At 52.8% G+C, this 22,634-nt stretch overlaps 2 protein-coding genes across 2 annotated transcripts; one reads left to right on the forward strand and one right to left on the reverse strand.

Annotated features, from left to right (window-relative positions):
* Nucleotides 1-98: 98 nt before the first annotated feature.
* Nucleotides 99-11,595, reverse strand: GLRX5 (glutaredoxin 5). The gene is made up of 2 exons (XM_061579541.1): nt 11,215-11,595; nt 99-2,494 (listed from the first exon to the last, which is right to left on the reverse strand). Exons 1-2 carry the CDS (start codon nt 11,522-11,524, stop codon nt 2,322-2,324), a joined length of 483 nt encoding a protein of 160 aa, XP_061435525.1. The 5' UTR covers nt 11,525-11,595; the 3' UTR covers nt 99-2,321.
* Nucleotides 11,596-16,132: 4,537 nt separating this feature from the next.
* RHOJ (ras homolog family member J) lies at nt 16,133-22,417 on the forward strand. Its single transcript, XM_061579557.1, has 5 exons — nt 16,133-17,228; nt 18,038-18,096; nt 18,481-18,645; nt 19,848-19,943; nt 20,464-22,417. Exons 1-5 carry the CDS (start codon nt 17,105-17,107, stop codon nt 20,617-20,619), a joined length of 600 nt encoding a protein of 199 aa, XP_061435541.1. The 5' UTR covers nt 16,133-17,104; the 3' UTR covers nt 20,620-22,417.
* Nucleotides 22,418-22,634: the final 217 nt, after the last annotated feature.

The following is a 22,634-nucleotide window of genomic DNA, read 5'->3' on the forward strand; positions in this document are numbered from 1 at the left end:
ACTAAAACAAACTAAACGGAACATTTGTATTTTCCTAAATGACACAAGGGTAACGTTCCTCATTAGAAAAACAATAAGTTGACAGCACACACTTCCTCTCGGAAACATTTCTCATCAGGTGTATTCAAAAATAATAATTCCAGTGGCGTAAAACATAAACATGACCTGCGCTCGTAACAAATCCGTCTGAGCAGACAAATGTCTGCTGCGGAGCTCCGTCGGGCAAGGCCATGCTGGCCAAAGCCATCGACGAGGCTTTACACTGTGTATCCACTTGAGGGGTCGGGTCACACGCAAAGCTCTCAGCGCCGAGGGGGACCACTGCCCCAGCGGATCAAGTCGATGTAAGCTCGGCTGCACAGAGGGCCTGCACCACTTGCCCTGCTGGGGCTAGTTTAATTTCAAAAAGTTCCCCCCCGGGCAAACAATGTCTCGAGTGTACCAAGCACTATGTTCCATGGGTCGCAGGTATCGAGGACTCTGAAAGCGCTTTCTGCCAGGGCCCCAAGTGTCATACTGGTACTCGACAGATCCTCTGCCGGTGTGTCGGAATCAGGAAGTGGTGTTGCCCTGTGCTACGATGCAAGGCGATTAGAATCTGGTTCGGACCAGATCATGAGCATGGTGCAACATCTCAGAATTCCACCCCCTAGTGCCCCCACCCACACTGCTCTGCGTTGACCGTTGATGCCTTCAACAGACGCGTGCGATGTGCACACAGCGTCTACTGCGTAGGGTGGTTTTTTTGTGGGGCACGCTGCATAGCTCTCCGATGTGTTCGAGTTGCACTGCCACAGTGCCCCAAATGGAGCGGAGATTCCCACCGCCACGGCGACTACGTCCAGGGAACGCCGCTTACAAAAACGAGGAAATTGCAAGCGCAGCTGGGCCGTCGAGGTCATCACAAGTTGGAGAAAAAAGGAAGACGGACTGACCGTTTTTGTTTATGCCAGCAGGGAGCAAAAGCAAAAATATGAATAACGTTGAACATTTACAGGGCCGAGTAGCTATTAGTCCAAGGCAATGCAAGGAGTCGTCACGAATGAGCGTCCCCTGGCGTCGTCGCGACCGGTCGGCCGGTTCACAACATCAGAGCGTGCGCGCTCGGATGTTGTGAACCGGATTACGAACGTGCTCGTCGTGCAAGCAGGGGATAGGGGAGAGTAGCCGCTGGTACATTCCGGTTAAAGCATTTACGCATAGCCAAGTCATTCCACGTATCCCAATCGTGGAGACAAATACACTCGCATTGGGGAAAGAAAAAAAAAACTCGCACTGAGTTCTCACACGATTAAGCTCCTGTTTAAGGTTTATATACAGCTATATCGGCCTGATACAGGGAAGGAATTAGTGGTGGGGGCACACACTGTACATGACTTAGCATAATTATTAGGGGGCAGACTTCACGATCGGGCTGCCCCGGTGACGTGGAGTTTGGTTGTCGCTAGGGTAGCTGGGCGCCGCGTGGGAATCCGTGTCCATGTGATTTAAAACCAGCCCTCTCCCTGTTAATAATCCCCAACACAACCCCCACATCCCCTCCCAAAGTGGAAAAATTCAACTTCTATCCGAGATTCAAAGCCAGTCAAATAACCTCCACCCGCTGTTGCTGGTGTCCAAGGGTTAAATGTGAGACAAGCCCGTGTGTTCGTACGATCCATCGCCCCTGTTTCCGAGCACAAATACCTGCCCTGCACAAGCCAATATGCTCGCTTACACACTCGCCGTCCGCATGGCGTAACTTTGTATAAAGTGGCAAGAGGCATCGACCGATGAGTTCGTCTGTAATGATGTGCCTACCAGTGGCGTGGGCGTTCAGGTGTGCAACAACGCATCGATTAGAAATAAAAAATCAACTCTTACGCTCGCGATCCATGCATAGAAGAATCGTGCGTGTAACAGTCGATCGCATCTCTGGTCGGTTCCTATTGTTAATGGGTTCACGCGACTCCTGCAGACAGCTCAGTTGCTAGTCAAAAAGAAACCAACCCCGAATAGAGTTCATATCCCAGATCGTAACAATTTGCCGAATGTCTGAGGGGGCCGAATCTTACCATGCTGGCCGCGCAAGCACGTGCGTGTACATGTGAACGTGCGCGCATATGTGCATGGCCCCAACAATGCTACAGGGGTTTCTGTCTGGAGGTGTGCTGCGTACGTGTATGTGTGCGCGTATGCAAGTACACGCTTAAATCTGTGCGTGCACATGTTCGTGTGTGCGTGCGTGTATATAAGTGCGTGCGTGTATATAAGTGCATGTGTGTGTGTGCCTGCGTGTGCGTGTTCCTGCGTGTGCGCTTGCGCCCCCCCCTCCACGCGCGCTACTTCTTGGCCTCCCCCTCATCGAGCAGTGCCGATTGGATGCCGATCTTCTTGAGCTCCTCCACCAGGTCCCCGTTCTGATGCATCTGCAGCAGGATGTCGCAGCCGCCCACAAACTCCCCGTTGAAGAACACCTGCGGGATGGTGGGCCAGTTGGTGTACTCTTTGATGCCTGCGGGGTGCAACGGAGGAACAGTGGCAGAGTCAGTTAGTCTTCAGGCATGGTCAATCCACTGCTGGATGAAGGCCTCTCATAACAGCCGCCCCCTCTCCCACTCCGGTAATAATCAGCAGAGCACCTGCACACAAGATTATTGCTGCTGTTGCTGCTGCGTCAATGCAATTTGTGCCGTGGCTTATCGCGTTTCAGCCTCACAGCAGCCCTACACACGCATCCAAAAAAATCACATCTGGTAACCCATCAGCATTTGTTTAGCAAGCCTGACTGCTGATGAGATCCAGAAGGTTGAAACCAGTCCAGGACTTTGAGTGCTTAAACGGATGCTGCTGGATCATATTTGTATGCAGAGTCAAAGGTTTGTTTTCATTTTACGCAGAAGGGAGTTGCTCTCAAACGTGCTTTTAACAACAGACAGTGAGGTGTGACCGTTGCTGATCACCAGCTGAGAGACTAACACCGTCTCGGGGGAGACCTGGAACGAATGTGCAATCGACAATATTTAATATAAAACGGGTGGAAAGAGGTGATCAAGCATGCAGGTTGAGTTCAGAGTATTTAACAATCACAGAGCAGCATTGCAATATCTGGATTGTAAAACGTTAAAGTGGAATAAAAAAAATAGTTTGTGCGAGTGTATAAGTGTGTGTATGTGTGCGTAATTACCCGTGTGTTTAATAACACGTTACACAATTTGGATTTAAAGAGCATATAAATGCAACCGCATTCCAAAATGGATTGTACCAAAGTCTACCATGATGACATGTTTATCTTTTTAAAAGTGAAAATTGCTTCCCACTCAACCGAAGGATGCTCATCATCTCCTGTTCACAGCTCTCAAACAGTGCTGGAAATTCCGCATTTCGACGATCGTAGCCAGTCCATCTTCAGGACAACCAATATTTATATCTTCCCGTAAGGCAAAAACTCAATCCGTCGACCCTGGGACGTATGCAATCCTCAAACAACCCCTGCCCGGAATGTGAACCCGCACTCTTGCGACTGCGAGCCAGGCACCCCGAACCCACTGCGCCACCCATGCCAGATCGTGTTTCTGTGTGCGAGACATTTTTAAAAATCACTTAAGCGCCATCGCGGCCGCCACCCCAGCCCTCGCTGGGGTCTGACCAGGGCCATGAGCCGCACGCACCGGGATGAGCTCATGCCCACGTGTCGCGGTTTCAATTCCAAACGCCCGACGGCACTTAGCCTGGGAGTTTGGCCCTCCACACCCCCCCCCCCCGGCCAACGATTATTAATGCTCGGACCGGCAGAAATGGCTGCATGCCGGAAACCTGGTCGTGTGACAAACGAGCGGAGCCGGTCGTGTTCTCCGGCCAACGCTCTCCGCACGCGAAGTGTGACAAGTTTCACGTGGACACAGGCTACCGTGAGAGATGGAAATGGCTTGGGGCCGATGGGGGGGGGGGGGAGGGGGGCCTTCATCCAGCAGCGGATTGACTATGGCTGATGATGATGATGGCTGCAGTAATGATAAACGAGCAATTTCTCTCCTCCTTCCCCCCCACTGCTCATTCCAGGTGTTGTATCGTGTTGCTAAAGAAGCATCATCATCAGCCATGATCCATCCACTGTTTGATGAAGGCTTCCAAGCCATCGTCATCGCTCATGGGCCTGCGAATAAGCAGTCTGACAAGCACTTGCGTGCGAGCCAATTTCACAGCTCCATCTCTGCACTGGATGTGCTCTTGGGGGTGTGTGGCCCCTTTTTCCCTGCGTTTTCGGGTTGTACATTGCATTGTTCGGCAAGACGTCCAACATTTCACTGCATGTGCTGGGACATTTAGTTCCCGAATAAACTCACAGCATATAAAGCAAAGCGGCGGACATCATGCCAAACAAAACGCAGTCGAACCCGAAAATACATTGCAGAGGAACACAGCACAACCACAAAAACCTGCGTACTCGTATCCCCTCCCTTGGCTGCCACTGTCATTCGTCTCGACCGCTGGCGGTGTCATCCCGTCTCGTGACGGCGCTCACGAGAACGGAGCTGTGCTCATCAGTACCGGTGGATTATGCGATGACTTGACGCATAACCCACGCATTTTAAAAGGTTATCACAAAATGTTATATTCTTGGCCATGTTCGATAATGTGCGAACGTAAAAAAAAATACTATAATAATCTATAGCCCTTTGCCAATCCACAGCTGGATGAAGGCCTCCCCATGTCGTCCGAGTCATGGGGATTGTTTGACCATACTTTACCACGCTTTGGAGGTGAAATATTTTACCCAGTTCCACACAACTCTAAACGCGATTCCAAAACAGTTTCCTTGCTCAAGCAAAGTGTTGGGTGGTGTTCACTTCCTGTTCAGACCCCTGAGCAATGAGGAAATTCCACATTGCTATGGCAGGAGGCAGTCCATACAGAAAACAACCCCTGTTAATGTCCTGTTCGGGGTAATGCATTCGCTTCATGGCACGACCTACCGAAGGCTAGGAAAGTGAACACGTACAGTACAACCTGCACAGGGGGTGGGCAGATTCTCACCGAGATGCAAACATAATTAAATTACGCTTCGTTTCGAGGATCAGGTATTTTCTTCGAGGTGTGAAAAACCAACCGCTTCTCCCCGAAGCAAAACCGCAACTTGAGAAACCAGTCCCCAGCTCTCACATCGTCAGACTCGCATGTGATTGCGGCTGGAGACGTTGCACAACATTCCCGCGCACGCAACGTCCACCAATAAAAACGATTAAATGCACAAAAAGAGAATCGGAGCGGCGGGACAGTGGTTGCACACTCTCGGCCATGGCTAACAACAGTGGCGAGAGACGTCTCAAACGGATCTGGGCCACCCCCCGCTTCCAAACATGACCGGCATGGTGGAGTATGATAAAAAACAACCCCCATGACTGACGCAGTGTGAGAAGGCCTTTCATCCAGCAGTGGATTGATAATAGAGCTGTACATTTACACTCTTGTGATGGTAACCGACTGGCATTCCATGGCAGTGATGGAGTGATGATGAGATCAGTTACGCGAAAAAGTGAGGTGGATGGTAGCAGTACTGGACCGTGTGAATAGGCGACGCCGTGGAAAGGCCTTTATTCAGCAGTGGATAAACCGCAGCTTTCAATGATGACTATATTATCTGGATTACGAGAGACATTTGCCTCTGTATTTTAAAGCAAAAGTTGGGGGCACGTCTTATAATCCAGTAGCTATGTGTGTGCGTGACCAGATTGGTATTGTTTTATTGAAAACTGGACACAAGCTTGGGGTGCGTCTCACTTTTCAGAGCACCTTAGAATCCGGAAAACACGGTAAATGTGATACAATGGCATGGGAAGGCCTTCCCTCAACAGTGCATAGATCGTGGCCGACGATGACAATTATCTAGCCCCCCTAAAGCGGAAGGCACATCACAGTGCTCAGGCGACGAATACCCTCGCCTGCCATATGCTCGGCCACTAATGGGAGGGAGCAGCTGCGGTGGGCAGTATCGAGTAGCCATCATCAGTTATCGGTAAATGCGCGAGCGGGGTGCTGGGAGCCAGCCATGTGTCGCAAACGGCGGGGGTCGGTCGTCCCCAGAGAGGACTTCGAGATTCGTGCCGTGCACTCGTCCGTTGTGAAAGGCGCGTGCCGAGTTGTGACATCTGGCCGAGCCGGCTCTCGGAAACTGATGTCCTCCCTCCTCCGGACTGCGCAGCGCCACGGTCATAAATGCTGCTACTTCAGCACTCGCACACTCGGGTAGGGGGGGGCGTCCAGGTTAGGTTTGGACACCACTCGCCACTAGGGTCACCACTGTATTGTGTGTGTAAAAATATTAACAAATACAGGATATTATTTCATTACTTTTGTTCATCAAACCAACTAAGTTGTATCAATGACGACCACTCGTGGGCACAGGTCCACGCATGGGCAGTAAGAAGAATTCCTCTTAATACCATCAACAACATCAAATGTGACAACAAATAATGAGAAGAAATACGGATGTCTCATAAAAGCAGAAGATGCAAATACAAGCCAATGCATGGTCTTGGGTGATGCAATATTTGTACTTTTACATAACGGCCACAAACTGGAACTGTCAATGTTCTGGGAAGACTTACAGGCTTTCAAAGACAGTGGCTACCTCCTCAAACACATGTCCTGGGGAAACCTGGACAGGTGGCAACCCTATTCGCCACTCATGTTTGCCATGGCTTGAGAATTGAACCCAGTCTTGATTTGAAGCTTTCGTGACTGCAGGAATCCATACTCTTTGATTCTTTCGGTAAAGTCACGTAGGTTGAAAAATTAAAGAAAAAATAATATAATATATATAATAGTGCCTGAGGACAACCGCTTGTGTTGCGATTGAAACGTCGTGATATATTATTTTTTATTTTAGTTTTCTACCTACGTGACTCTACCGAAAGAACCAAAGAGTATCGTTGAACTCAGGTTGCAGGGATTCAATGGGGAAGTGACCTACACACTGCAGCGCTGCTAAACCCCCCAAAGGTGGGGGGTGTAAAGAGTTTACCCCCCACCCCTATTACAATTTTCACATTATGTAAAATCATTACATAACAGCCCGTCATTGCTCATATCGTACACGACTTGTTGTAAGCAGAGTTGTAATGCATCAGTGTGATAGATCAAATATTATAATTGGTGTGTGGATAAGGCGAGTATATTATTTGGTGTATCATTATTGCGAACATAATTGGCAATTATCCGATGCAGTTCTGGGCCTCCCATGAAATTACTCGGCTATAAATGATTATATAGAGTGAAGAAGTGTGACCATCAGCACCGGGCAGACAAATGCAGAGGTGTGTGCCATTCCGGCGGCGTTCAAAAGCGCTCGCTACCAGCAGCTGCCCCAACAGTTTGTATGGCTAATGGGGACTCATTGTGTTTGCGTAACTATATATAGCCTCGCGCCAAAGGAATCCTCACGTGGCCATGCCACAATTATACTCATCCTGCAGCAGATATTATTAGAGTACTGTTCGTCATCACTGACGGTAAACGGTGAAAAGCCTGTGTTGTCTCGGCAAATGAACGGGGAGGTCATGGCAGACCCGAGTCACCCAACCGCAAACAGCAGCTCACGGGACAGCGTCAGGCTACCGTGCGCTAAAGCTACAGCAGCATACACAGCAGGTCTCAGTCAGCTGTTGCACGGCACGGCTGGACGGGCTAGGAGCTGGCCACAGCAGGCCAGAACAAAGAATGGCAAAGTGCGTTTCACAATCCACACACACAAGCGGACGCGATAGACCACGACATTATTTTGTTGCGGATAATTTTATAGCGCGTTTGTGGCTAAAATACTATTATTTTTCTTTAAATGGCCAACAACAGTTCGTCTCTGTGGACAAATAGTTTTAGGCAATCGGCCTATGAGCCTTCTTGAGCAACATTTTTGCCAGCAGCGAAACCCTTGGAACGGTTTTAAGTTCTGTCGGTCTCATCAGCAGGGTGCGGAGCTGTTGTAACAACTGCTGCTGGCTCGTCTCATATTGGTAAGAGCCATTAGAACCCTCTAGGAATTACATAGCTTCCATTAAAAACACAAAAAAACAAATAAACACCTGCTTCACAAACTAATACGACGCACGCGTTTTCACGCTTATAAATTATAACCTATCTCAATCAAAGAGGGGCCCATTTATTTTGTTTACGTACGTTTGCTCAGAAACCGAGGGAGGGATGGTCCCAAGGCTGATCTTGAGAAGATCCCATGCCGCGTGTTGGTTATTTTTGTATCGTGTGCCAGGTTCAAAGGAACGGGGTCATCACAACCTCCACCGAGCTGCGGCCATTGCAACATTACCCCACAGAAAATGACCACGCACCACTAAACACAAACAATTACGTACTCTTTGGTTCTTTCAGTAAAGTCACGTAGGTAGAAAATCAAATAAAATCACGATGTTTCGGGCGCAACACAAGCGTCCATCATCAAGTGGACGCTTGCGTTGCGCCCGAAACGTCGTGATTTATTTTATTTTCTACCTACGTGACTTTATCGAAAAAACCAAAGAGTATGGATTCCTGCAGTCACGAAAGCTTCAAATCAACAACAAACAATTACGCTTCGCTGTGGAGAATGATGGCAGCAATATGAATAAGGCCTCCCCTCCCATATTTGTCTCTGTAAACAATATAAAACCGAGGTGTGGTGCTCCCAAATAAGGGAAGGAGAGGCTTAGCGCAGCTTCTTGCACTACTTAAGGTCGCAAACCAAGAGACAGCCCCAACCCAACCAACAACACAATGCTTGCTTGACTGCCAATCCAGTGCTGCACGCCGTGTCGGCCCACGGCGGTTGTTTGGGCCATACTTCACCACGTTGGCCAGTGCGGGTTGCAGGGGTTGCCTCCAACCAGTTCTGATATTGATCACCACCGAGTACAGTTTGTGTTTTTCAGACGGCTGGCCCTCTTCATGATCAGGTTAACGTAACCTGTCACATTTTTCGATTTAAAGCTTTCGTGACTGCAGGGATTCATCTTCTTGGTTCTTTCGGTAAAGTCACGTAAAAGGGAAATAATAAAATAATAAAAATAAAACATAATAAAATAATTCTCACGACGTTTCATTCAGACACTGTCTTTCCGACAGACCTGTTCTTCACCTGAGGACGGCTGCTTGCGTTGTGGCCGAAACGTCGTGAGAATTATTTTATTATGTTTAATTTTTATTATTTTATTATTTCCCTTCTACGTGACTTTACCGAAAGAACCAAGAAGATAACCTGTCACAGTATATTATTGTTATTATTGTAATCATGGGCCCATGACCAAAATGATCCGGGTCGGATTATATCAAAAAATACCAAGCGCAATTTTAAATCTGCTTTAAACATTGTATGGGCGACCACCTTGCACAACAACACAGGTCGTTCAGTACAGGCGATGAAGCTCCGTGGTGGGCAGCTGTGGGCAGCGGTGGGGGCAGCAGTGGGCAGGGCAGCAAACTCCCCTCCAACCCAGCTTAAATATACGCTGCCAAGCCTGGTGGTGTTCATTCAGACGCTGTCTCTCCGACAGACCTGTTCTTCACCTGAGGACGGCTGCTTGCGTTGTGGCCGAAACGTCGGGAGAATTATTTTATTATGTTTTATTTTTATTATTTTATTATTTCCCTTCTACGTGACTTTACCGAAAGAACCAAAAAGATGTTGATGGGCACTTCCACAACCCGGAGTTTACACTCGGAGATATATTGCCCCGCTCTCACCCGGCTCGCAGAAGCAAGGCGGTCAAGTAGCGAACCCTCACGACCCGAACAGGCGTGTGGGGGAGGGGGGCTCTAATGCAGCAGTGGAAAGACCATGGTTGCTGCTGATGGTGACAAACGTGTTCGCTTTGTCCCCTTAAGCGTTGCAGTGGCGTCTTATAACAACACTGTGTAACAAACAAAAATTGTTCCTGGGTAGTAAGTGTTATTTCCTAATTGCTTATGCCTCAAAAGTACAGAAAGTCTATTATTCCCCACAAACTTTGCTTTTGTGACAAAGACACGGAAGCAAAATTATAATCCACTCCATTAATAACACTGTACTGTGTAACAAAATACTTTTTGTCCCTGGTTAGTAAGTATTAATTCATAATTGCTTATGCCTCAAAAGTACAGACAATGGCTATTATTCCCCACAAACTTTGCTTGTGACCAGGACAGTGATATTTTGAAATTGACCCATTTTCAATGAGAAAACGTGGTGTGCATTTGTGTCTTTCGTTCATATAAAGTCCTGGTCACAAAAGCAAAGTTTGTGGGGAATAATAACCATTCTCTATACTTCTTAGGCATAAGCAATAAAACAATAACACTAGGTACCCAGGAACAAACATTGTGTTTCTATTGTACATAATCCGGTCAATGTGACCAGAATTGTATAACTTTATTGACACCGGGCAGGAGCTTGGGGTGTGCGTCTAACTTTCCAGAGCGTCTTACGATCCGGAGGACACGACAACTATGACACAATTACGCTTAAACACAGCACACAAAGCCCTCCGTCCTCGTCAACACAACCACGACCTTGATGACATGAGGCTCCACGCCTCGGCCCAGACACTTCAATAACTCCCACCCAGCTCGTGCGGCAACAACCACAACCACAACAACAACCAGACACACGCACACAGTATCACGGATTACAATAACCACACTAAACTGGAAACTCGCCTCTCAAAACACACCGACATGTCTACCGGCCATTAACACGAGTCAGCCCGACGAGAGGCCGTGGTACTAGCGCCACTAGCCGGGATCGCGCGCCCATACCCCGGCAAGACGAGTAGGCCGCAAGCGGGTCGGGTCCCCGGGTCTACCAGACTCTGAGACTTCGGGGATTCCCAAAATCCATGCGGACCTTGGGACTCCTCCGTAGTTCCCTTATCCTCCCCGTATGCCAATGACCCCCCCCCCCTCCCCCCAAATACTCAGGTACCTCTGATACATCCGAAAAACCCCAAATCGATGTTCTCACAAATCCCCCAGCCCCCCTTTATCCCCCAACCCCCCTGTTCCTACCCCACCACTTTACTTCGAAACCAAAAAGGAACCCAGATACCCCCAAAGTCGGACTTCGCCTGGACCCTGCAACAGGTCCCAGTAGTCCCAACAGGTTACAGACCTCTCCGTACCCTATACCCCCAGTACTCCACGGAACTCTAAACCCCGAGTCCCCGGGACCCCTCGATAACCCCTGCCCAGGTCTCCCTCGCCGTGCCGCACCTTGCCGCAGGCCCTCGTCGTCCAGCACGTTGAAGGAGGTGTACCCCTCCACGCCGTGCATGCGCAGGATCTGCACCACGGCGTTGGAGAATCCGCACATGGGCTGCGAGGGGACCCCCTTCATGAACACCACCACGCGGTCCTGGGTCAGCAGCCCCGCGATGCGGTCCCGGGTCCCCGCGTCGGCGGCCGAGCTCAGGGCCCGAGGACCCGCGGAAGAGAATGAGGAGGAGAGGAGGGACGAAGAGGTCCTGGCACCTCCGCGAAGCAGCAGAAGGCCACGGGCCGCGCTCAGCATCATCGCGTTCATCTTCCACCAGCACAAACTCAAAGAGTGAGCCCCAGAGCAGGAGGGGCAACCCGGAGGGAGGGATTCGGAGCCTGGAGTGGAGAAACTAAAAACAGGAGCTCGGAATCCGGAGCCTGGAGTGAACAGAAAGGCACTCGGAGAGCTGAATTTGTAGCATTGAGTGAAGTAAAACCCGGAGCCCGGAGTTTAGAGTATGGAGTACATGGAGCCTTGAGTGCGGAGAACGGAGCCCGGAATAGGGTATTTGGAACATGGGGTCTGAAGATTTGAATCCGAGTTCGGAAGCCTGGAACTTGGAATTTAGAATATTATGGTGGAGAAACCCAAACCTGGAGCGTGCTGTTTGTTTTCAGCCTGGACTGGAGAACACGAAACCTGGAGCCGGGAATTTTGTATCTGGATCCAGAGGTCCGCTGCCTAATAATGGAGTATAGAAACTGGTGCCTGGAGTCAAGACCCGCAGCCTGCATCAGATAAAGTAGTGCATGGAGTTTGGTGTTAGGAACCCGGAATCTGGAGCGTGGGTAGTGAACTTTTAATCCGTGGCAAGGTAAATTGTTACCCCGAACGTGTAGCCTGATATCAAGTGTACAAAACCCGGACCAGGTTTAGAGTCAGGAGCCTGGAATCCCAGAGTATGGAGCCAGCAGAAGGGGACTTTGAGTGCTCATTCTATAATTAATCCGGAGCTCGGGCATAGAGCCTGAAGTTATAATGGTTAATGTAGGGCTCCCACCGGTAAGTGACTCCAGCACCGGCTCCATGGACACAGTGTCACGGGTGGGGAAGGGGGTCACATTGACCTCCCACCACGATTCCTGAATACCATCACGTTTGCTATATCCTGTATGACAACCACTGCCAACTTCCCACAAGGTGGTAGTGAATTTTTTGGCCACTGAGAGATAATTATTGATGGGTATGGAAGACTAAGTCGACTATCATTTGAACTCTGGAGCTTTTATAAAGATGTACCACAGGTGGTACGGCTTTCATAATATCATATATTGTAATTAAATTAAATTATAACAATGCACATGTACTGCATGTTGTACTTATTTCGCAACGTACGAAGCCAACCGTGCCAATCGGAGGCGTCAATCCACTGCTAGATGAAGGCTTCCGCATGCCGTGTTGGGTGTTACTTGACCACGCCTCGTCAGTGTGGATTGGTGAATGGTTGAGGGGGAGAGAGCCCAGGACCGGTACAGATATCACTCGCCACTGATGTTAGCCGTGGGTAGGAATCTAACCCAGGTTTCGGGGTTTGTAGCATAGTGCGCTAACCACACCGCCACCGCTCTCAAACACGCGAACAGACCGCGCCACCTGGTCACGATGCATTCCAGACAGCCCAGTTGTGAATGCAGCGACCTCCAGTGGCTGGGAGGGGGTCACGGTGAGGCCCATTAAATACGACCCAAACGAATAGAAATTCATCGGTTCATATGAAACTAAACTAATATTTTATTATTTATCAGGTAAAGCCCACTGAACTATATGAACTCGTTTTCGCAGGCGACCCGGCCACACACGAAAGCCGATCGAAGTGGCTTATATCATCACATGTGGGAATGTACAGTTTCAGCCAAATATTCGTAACGCGTGTTTCTGATCATGGAGGGCACAACCGGCGGGGACCGGAGAACAATCCACGTGACCAGCACGAGGAGCGATACCACGCGGACTCTAAATAGACAACACGCTTCGTCAAGGTCCCGGATCGAACCCGCTACCCTGCGTGTCATCTCCTCGCACCGTCTCCTCGCCACCTCGGCGCCCCACCACCGATTATCAGGGCGGATCGCTTAGGTCGAGCGTGGATATTCATCGATGTATCGACGCTTGGTCACACACACACGCAGCTGTGCTCATCACAGACCCTCGATCCCCGATCGCGCAGACGCGACCGCGTGCACGCGCATCGCGCTCCGAGACATCACGAAAAAACCGGTGCAGACATGCGCTTGGGTCTCAGCGCGGCTCTAATAAATTACATTAGCCATGGTGAAGCACCCGACCCTTGCAGGCAGGGTGCTGCCCTCCTTACCCAGCTCTTCAGCACCATCACGAGCAACGGTGAGGTCCCAGAAGCCTGGTCGACCAGCACGACGGTTCCAATTTGGAAGGGTAAAGGGGACGTGGCAGAATGCTCGAATTACAGGCCAATCCGGCTCCTCTGTCATGCGATGAAGATCTTTGAGCGAGTTTTGGACACGAGGATTATAAACATCATCACCCTATCACCCAACCAATGCGGCTAAGTCAAAGGATGTGGCACTACGGACGCCATATTCGCGGCGAGGCTCCTGCTGGAGAGGCACAGAGAGAAGAACACAGCTGTGCACGTGTCGTTCCTCGACCTTGAAAAGGCATTTGACATGGTCCCCCACGACCTCATCTGGCACTCGCTTCGATCCCATGGAGTCCCTGAAACCTACGTGCATTGGGTGCAACTCCTATACAAGAACGTCACCAGTGCAGTCAGGTGTGCAGTGGGCATATCACCGCCATTTCCCATCAGCGTTGGAGTGCACCAAGGATCGGCCCTGTCACCACTCCTGTTTATCCTGTGCATGGACACGATCACTGCCGACCTGCACACGCCCCTGCCATGGTCAATTCTCTATGCGGATGACGTCCTCCTCTCAGATGAAGAGAGAGGAGAAGTGGAAAGACAAACGCGCATGTGGAAGGAACTTTGGACGAAATCGGGATGAGGTTCAACATCAAAAAGACGAAGTATATGGAGTGTGGCCCCCAAACCGACGGCACCATCATCATTGACGGAGAAGATCTGAAGAAAGTGACGGACTTTAAGTACCTGGGCTCCACCATCAGCTCAGATGGAAGCATCACGACTGGTGTGAGGTCACGAGCCAATGCGGCATGGCTGAAGTGGAGGCAAGTCACTGGAGTCCTCTGTGATCGGAAAATGCCGGATAGGCTGAAGGGAAAAATTTACAAGACCATCGTCCGACCGGTGGCACTCTATGGATCCGAGTGCTGGCCAGCCACAACTGTACACGAACAAGCCCTCCATACCATGGAGATGAGGATGCTCAGTTGGAGCCTTGGACTGACTCGATGGGATCGTGTCATGAACGAAGACGTTCGGAAGCGACTTGGTGTGGCCCCCATTGCGGACAAGATGCTTGAGGCAATGCTTCGGTGGTACGGCCATGTGATGCGAAGTGAAGAGTCATCAGTGGCCAAGACTGCCGTGCGTATTGAGCCAGAGGGCCGCCGTCCACGCGGACGTCCGAAGAAGCGATGGATGGATCGATTAAAGGAAGACATGAAGACGGTCAACGCATCCCCTGAAGATACCCTGGACCGATCCAAATGGAGAAGACAATGCCGAAAAGCGGACCCTGTGCCACAGCGGGAACAACGCTAGGAAGAAGAAGCCATGGTGAATTCACTGCTGGATGAAGGGCTTTCTCCAAAGCCAGCGCCATCTCTCACAATCCTGCGATGCAACGGTCCGCCCAGCAGCACCTGCACACCGCGAGCTGATTTCTATCGCTCCATCTCCGCGTTGGATGTCGTCCAGAAACCCATTCCACTCCGTCATTGTTAATATCCGCTCGCATATCGCTCCTCAATCCAGCGCAACCCGCGCCCACTCATTTCCCCTGCACCTTTGCAACCCCCCCACCCCCCGCACATGAACGGGGGGGGGGGGGGGTTGTGCTGCCGCGTGGTTCCACGCCGGCTCCAGCGTGGATCTAGCTGTGCTCCACCTGGCTCGAGCCATGCTCTACACCCACGATTCCATCGGCTTCGACCGTCCCTCACCCGTGGCTCCCCATGGCTCCACTCGTGCTGCACGTGGCTCTAACTCTGCTCCACCTGGCTCCACCAAGCCCTGCCCGACTCCACTCGAGCTCGACCCGGCTCCATTCCGGCTTCACACAGCTCCATCCGCGGTCCACTCGGCTCCACCCATGCTCTACTCATAATGGCAACGCCATCACAAGGCTCCGACTTAGCTCCATCTAGCTCTAACTGGCTCCACAAGAGCTCCACTGCTTCCAATCGTCCTCGCTCCGTGATCTTCCCAGCTCCACCTGGACTGCTCCCATGCTGCACCAGCCTCCCATCGTGGAGTGTGATACCGTGGGTCCCATGATTTACTGGCTTCACACGCAGGGGATGCCCCCACGACCCCACGCACAGGTGACAGTGTCCTCCCTTAGGGGTGGGTGGGGAGGAGGGGTGGTGGTGGTGGAGTGGCTGTCGGGCAGCCCTCAGCTCCTATCCGGTTGGATGGGCTGTGGGGTGGAGGGAGTCAGGGGAAACAGAGATACGGGAATCCCGTTATGTGGGTGGGAGTGGGAAGCGGAGGAGGAACACGAAGCGAGCCAGACACTGCGCAGTGGCATTACGTAATGTCCCAGGCGAGCGGGTAGAAGGGAGGGAGCGAGGGGGGAGAAGCAGCGGAGGCAGCGAGAGCGGGGGAGCGTGGATCAGCTGATATCATGAGGGCGCCACCAACCATTACGTCATTGTTCTGGCGATGGAGCCTCCAGCGTGGGCGGCCAGTGAGGAGCACGAACGGGGGGGCGGGGGTGGATGGAGAGAGGGGTCAGGGCTGGCGATAAAAGCTGGGGAAGGAACCCGGGGCCGGACTTGACTGAGGAGGGAGCACGGCTGCAGGGCGCGGTCTAGGGTCGCGGGGAGACTTTTTGTTGGATTCGGGGATACGGGAGACCCAGACGCGGGTTCAGCGGCGCGGGAGATTCCTGAACTCTGACGGGAAGAGACGACGGCAGGAGCATCAAAAATCATCATGAGCAACATTAACATCAATCATCATCATCATCAGCAGCAGCATCTTCAGTGAGATTGACACCATTATCAGCAGCAGTATTATCAGTATTGAGATCATACTTATCATCAACAGCATCATCGTCAGCAGCAGCATCAACATTGTCAGTAGCGTTGTCATCAGTATCATCAACGTCAGCATTGATATCAGGATCGATATCAGGATCAGCACCATGGACAGGGGCGCGCAGTTGTGTGCGCGTGGCACGGGCGGGGCGCGACAGTCACAGCCATACAGATAGTGACACACACACACGTGTACACACACAAAGACACGCGTGTACACACTCACACGTGTACACACACGGGCATACACATACGCATACATACACCTTAATACGCACATACACGCACTTGTATACACATACATACGCATGTAGATATACACACATTCATACATGCACACTTAACTATATAGTATACAAACACAGATACGCAGACTGTGCATACACACAATACTATACATGTAAACACTCACACACATATACACATGCACGGCTATGATACACAACACACAACAACCACCGTTCGCCACTCAGCAGCGATGACATCACCACGGCGCTAGTGCCAGGCTACGTGCACACAGATACGCAAGCACGCGCGCGCTGCACATGTAAACACACACACGCGCACGCGCGCGACTAGTTTACACTTGGCACACAAAGAACACCATCATCGGCTCCACTGGTGGCGCGCTGGCTCGAGCTGGGCGCAGGGTGGACACAGGGTGGAAGCGAGCCGCGGGCGATGGACATGCTCAAGTGCGTGGTGGTGGGAGACGGAGCCGTGGGCAAGACCTGTCTGCTCATGAGCTACGCCAATGACCAGTTCCCCGAGGAGTACGTGCCCACCGTATTTGACCACTACGCAGGTGAGATCGGACGCGCGGGGTGGTGCAGCCAGAGGGGGGGGGGGTCGTGAAGGGGGGAGGTGGGGGGCAGGTTTTGTCCAACGCCTAAATCCCGGGGTGGGATTGGGGGGACACTGGTGACACCTGGGACAGGTACCTGGGACAGGTGTGTGGGTGTGGGGCGTGAGCGGTGTGTGTGCGCCTTTGTCTTTGTGTTGCTGTGCGTGCGTGCGAAGTGCTGCGTATGTGAATAGGTGAATTTAATGTGTGTCTTTCTACGTAGTATGCGTGTTTCTGTGTTGGTGTGTGTCTGACGGTGGTAGGTGTAGGCATTGTATGTAATAGGTACTCGCTGACAGCTCTTGTCCCAACAGTCTGTGCAGCAATCGGTGTAGTGTGTGTGTCAATGGGTGTATGTAGACGTGTGTGTGTGTCAATGGGTGTGTGTTTCGATGGAATTTTTTGAAATCGGAGTGTACATGGGTGTGTATCTAAGCATTGGTGGCTACGCGTGCATGGGAAGCGGTAGAGTAGAGGTTAGCTCACCGCACTACGTACTCGGCGACCCGCGTTCGATACATTCTGGCTCACAACCAACATCAGTGACGAATATCTATACCGGTCTTTGGCCTTCCCTTCGGTTGACTCAGCCTTAAATGAGTACCTGGGGCTTTGTAAACGTCGCCACTGAAGAGGCTAAGGCGGGCGGGCGGGCGTGGTGCTGGCCACACCAGCCCCTCTAGGTGCTCGCTAAGGGTGCAACGAGTCAGCACGGCTCGACCCGACGGGCCACCTCGCGCGACTCTGACTCGGGTGCGCGTGTCTGGCAGTGAACGTGACGGTGGAGGGGGAGCAGTACCTGCTGGGACTCTTTGACACCGCTGGACAGGTGAGCGCGCGTGGGGGACAGGTGAGCGGTAGGCGACAGGTTCGGGCTGGGGAACAAGCAAGGAGTGGGACTGGCTGGGAGAGCATAACTAATGGCTGCGTTGCTTCGAGAGCATGGGTGCAGTATGCATCTCAGAGGCATGGCTGGGAGGGCATAGCTGGGAGTGCACAGGTAAGGAGAATAGCTGGCAGGGCGTGACTGGCAGGGCATGGCTGAAATTGCACGGCTGGGAGGCTATGGCTGGCAGGGTATGTCCGTGGGTATGGCTGGCAGGGTATGTCCGTGGGTATGGCTGGCAGGGTATGTCCGTGGGTATGGCTGGCAGGGTATGTCCGTGAGTATGGCTGGAAAGGCATGTCCGGTAAGCCATCGCGCTGTGCCCAGGAGGACTTCGAGGGACTGCGTCCGCTCTCGTTCCCGCTCACGGACGTCTTCCTCGTGTGCTTCTCCGTGGTGAACCCGGCCTCCTTCACCAACGCGCGCGATCTCTGGGTGCGCCAGCTGAGCGCGCGTCTCCCGCGCGTGCCCTTCCTGCTCGTGGGCACCCAGGTGCGTCTGCATGTGTGTGTGTCGGGGCAGGTGTGTGTGTTTAGAGGAAGGTGTGTGTGTGTCGGGGCAGGTGTGTGTGTGTAGAGGAAGGTGTGTGTGTCGGGGCAGGTGTGTGTGTAGAGGAAGGTGTGTGTGTCGGGGCAGGTGTGTGTGTGTAGAGGAAGGTGTGTGTGTGTGTGTCGGGGCAGGTGTGTGTGTGTAGAGGAAGGTGTGTGTGTGTGTGTGTCGGGGCAGGTGTGTGTGTGTAGAGGAAGGTGTGTGTGTTTGTCGGGGCAGGGGTGTGTGTGTAGAGGAAGGTGTGTGTGTGTGTCGGGGCAGGTGTGTGTGTGTGTAGAGGAAGGTGTGTGTGTGTGTGTGTCGGGGCTGGTGTGGGTGTGTAGAGGAAGGTGTGTGTGTGTCGGGGCAGGTGTGTGTGTGTAAAGGAAGGTGTGTGTGTGTGTGTGTCGGGGCTGGTGTGGGTGTGTAGAGGAAGGTGTGTGTGTGTCGGGGCAGGTGTGTGTGTGTAGAGGAAGGTGTGTATGTGTCGGGGCAGGTGTGTGTGTGTAGAGGAAGGTGTGTGTGTGTGTGTGTGTCGGGGCATGTATGTGTGTGTAGAGGAAGGTGTGTGTGTCGGGGCATGTGTGTGTGTGTGTGTCGGGGCAGGTGTGTGTGTGTAGAGGAAGGGGTGTGTGTGTACAGAGAGGTGTGTATGTAGAGGTTGTGGGGAGCGGTAGTGTAGCGGTTAGCGCGCTGCGCTATGAACCTGGCGACCCGGGTTCGATTCCCGCTCATGGCAAACACCAGTGACGATTATCTGAACCGGTCCTGGGCCTTCCCTAGGTAGAATCAGCCTCAAATGAGTACCTGGTGTGGAGTGTAAACATCGCCACTGGGGAGACAAAGGCGGTCGGGCGTGGTGCTGGCCACCCACCCCCTCGTGTACCGTTCCGGCCTTCATAGGTGCTCGCTAACAGCACTTGCCCCTACAGTCTGTTAAAACTATATGGGGGATCTTTGTATGTAGAGGTAGGTGTGTATGTGCAGGCAGGTGTGTGTGTGTACAGGCAGGTGTGTGTGTACGGGCCGGTGTGTGTGTACGTGCGGACAGTGGTGTGCGGCCAGGTGTGTAAGCAGGTGTATGGGAAGTCACCATAACTTCGTGGCGAATGTTGCGAGTGTGCGGTCCGTGTGGTTTCCATGGTGACCCGTGTGCCCCGCTGTAGATTGACCTCCGTGATGACCCCAAGACGATCGCGCGCCTGGGCCTCATCAAGGAGAAGCCGATCCCTTACGAGCAGGGCATGAGGATGGCCAAAGAGGTGCCCTCACATCTCACCTCGACATTCAACTCACCACTCACCTCGTCAATCAACTTGTATGAGCTCACCACCTCACCAAGACACTCACCTCGACATTCATGAAACCACCACTCCCTTTCACCTCATCGCACCATGTACCTTGCCTTGTCGCTCACCCTTATCACTCACCTAATTCCTCACCTCGTTTGCCAAACCCAATGTGACCCCGTCCTCACTTGTTTCCCCCACTCCCCTGTAGCCTCTCGCCTCCCCACCATCCCCCGGCGCCCTGCTGCCACCCCACCCACCCCACCCCGTGCCCCCCCACCACCCACCCCGTGCCCCCCCCCACCACCCACCCCGTGCTCCCCCCACCACCCACCCCGTGCCCCCTTCCCACCCACCCCTTGCCCCCCGCCCCCCCGTACTGCATGGGAGGTGCGGTATAAATATTTAATGGAGATCGTGATGCCCCCTCTCCTCCTTCCCCCATCTCCCGCTGCCCACCCCCACCCCGTGCCCCCTCCGCCACTCCAATCAGATCGGCGCGCATTGCTACCTGGAGTGCTCGGCGCTCACGCAGAAGGGCCTGAAGCCCGTGTTTGACGAAGCGATCCTCGCCATCCTGAGGCCGCGCCGCGCGTGCCGCCCCAAGCACATCCACTCTCGATACTGGCAGTGCTGCCTCATCACGTGACCAGCCCCCCCCAAACCCCCCCCCCCCCCCGAGCATTTAAATCTCTTCCTGCTGCACCTCTCCGCTCCTTCCTGATCCCCCGCGTCCCTTTGATGTTCATCTCTCCTGATCTTTTATCGCCCCTGCTCCCTCCCGCCTCTCCGAGCTCTCCTCTCGAGCCGCCCACCTGCTCCCTCTCTCCGTCATCTCAGCTTCCTACGGCTCTCCGAATTCATGCTCCCCAATGCTCCCATGAGCCCCTAGGACTTCCACCCCCTCGCTCACACGACACTCACCGCATCAATCCCTGATGCCCACCATCAACACCACCATGACCCCTCGCGTCACATTGACCCCTTAATCGCATCTCTCTTCACACTGACCATGGCCATAACCCAATCACATCTCTCCTAATCCTGCCCCCATCACTCCCGTACCCGACCCCATCACTCTTCCGTTGGCCCTGAATTTAACCTTTACACCCCCCCCCCCCCCCCAAAATCACCACACCCCACTCATTATCGCCCCCTGCCACGTGACCCATCTCACACTCACACACCCCCACCCAACCCTTACCAGGTCCCGCTAAGAACCCCTGGAGCCCCCAAATTTGACTAATGACCCCTTGACTCCAACTCTCCAACACCACCTCGCCCACCCTCTCCCCTCATGCGGCTTCTCGGGGGTTCACCCCCAGCCCATTTCCCCACCGCCCCCCCCCCCTTCCCCTGTCTCACCCCCAACTGTCCCAGACCCCCGCTGTCCCCGCGGGGTTCCCCTCACACGCGAACCCTCAACCGGGGTCCGCCGACTCCTCGCCGCGCGTGAACAAAGAGCGGGTTACACGCGTGGCGTCACCAGGCGGCACGGACACTCGAGGTGCATCGGCGACGGTCATGATGATGGTTGAGAGGATACCCTGATGACGGTGGTGGTGGAGATGAATATGATGAGCTACCCTGATAAAGAAATGGGACGTGACGACGAGGGGCACGCCCGTCTGCGAGCAATCCACCAACTCCAGCAAAGCCATCAGAACATGGAGCTCGGAGACACCACACGTAGAGAACTCGATGATGATGAAAACGATGATGATATTCACACGTTATCTGGTGATGATGTCTTGCACAAGGAATCCTGGACAATTGAGGAATAAATGAATACATGATGGAGGGGAAGATGGGGCTGGAGGGGAGATCATGGCGCAAGTGAGCCCACACCCTGGCAGTGACCTTGGAGAAACGAGATCGTGGTGACCCTTTGGGTCAATGACCCCTCGGGTCAATTTCCGCTGGAGGTCAGTGACCTCTAGGTATTTGAAATCTGGAGCCTCGTGAACCTCTGTAGCTGATGTTCATTAATTAGAACTCTGCGACCCTGGAGGATACAGCCCCTAACGAGGATCCGCGACGTCTCTCGTTGGGAGGTCCCCGACTGAGGTACGAGGGGGATGGGATCAGAGACTGAGGCGCAGACGGTGTCGCGAACTGGAGGCCCTGGGGCCCTGGAACGCCGCCTGCTCCAGTGACCCCACGGCCCTCGCACCCCATACATTGTCCCGTGACCTCGCAGCGGATTTGAGACAAATCTCGGAGTCTCGGCGGAGTTTCTGACTCGGAAGCACCCACTCGTATTGCACATCTCGTCCATGTGATGCTGGTTGTATAATGTTGATGATTGTGATGATGATATGTTGCTGATGACTTTTGATGGTAATGATTTTGATGGCGGTATTTTGATGATTTTAATGACGATGAAGTTGATGATGTTGATGGAGCCAGAGGGCAGATGGGATCAATAAAGGCGTGGATTCCACACGAACACAGAGTTGAACCTGCTTGGGAGTGGTTGACGGGCGTGAGGGAAGACGTCACTTATGCCTTATTTCCATGACAACGCGGCCACGCGGATCCAGTCGCAGCAGTAACACGACACGGGTAATGGGACAATGTGGGGGGAGCAGCCCCCACTCCATCCCTCCCTCCCTCCCCCCTACATCTCTCAATATCCCCCACGCCCTCCATTCCCATCTTGTC

This window comes from Lethenteron reissneri, chromosome 8 (genome assembly GCF_015708825.2).
Source record: "Lethenteron reissneri isolate LAM-NWPU_2019-01 chromosome 8, ASM1570882v1, whole genome shotgun sequence".
Classification (NCBI taxonomy): Eukaryota; Metazoa; Chordata; class Hyperoartia; order Petromyzontiformes; family Petromyzontidae; genus Lethenteron; species Lethenteron reissneri.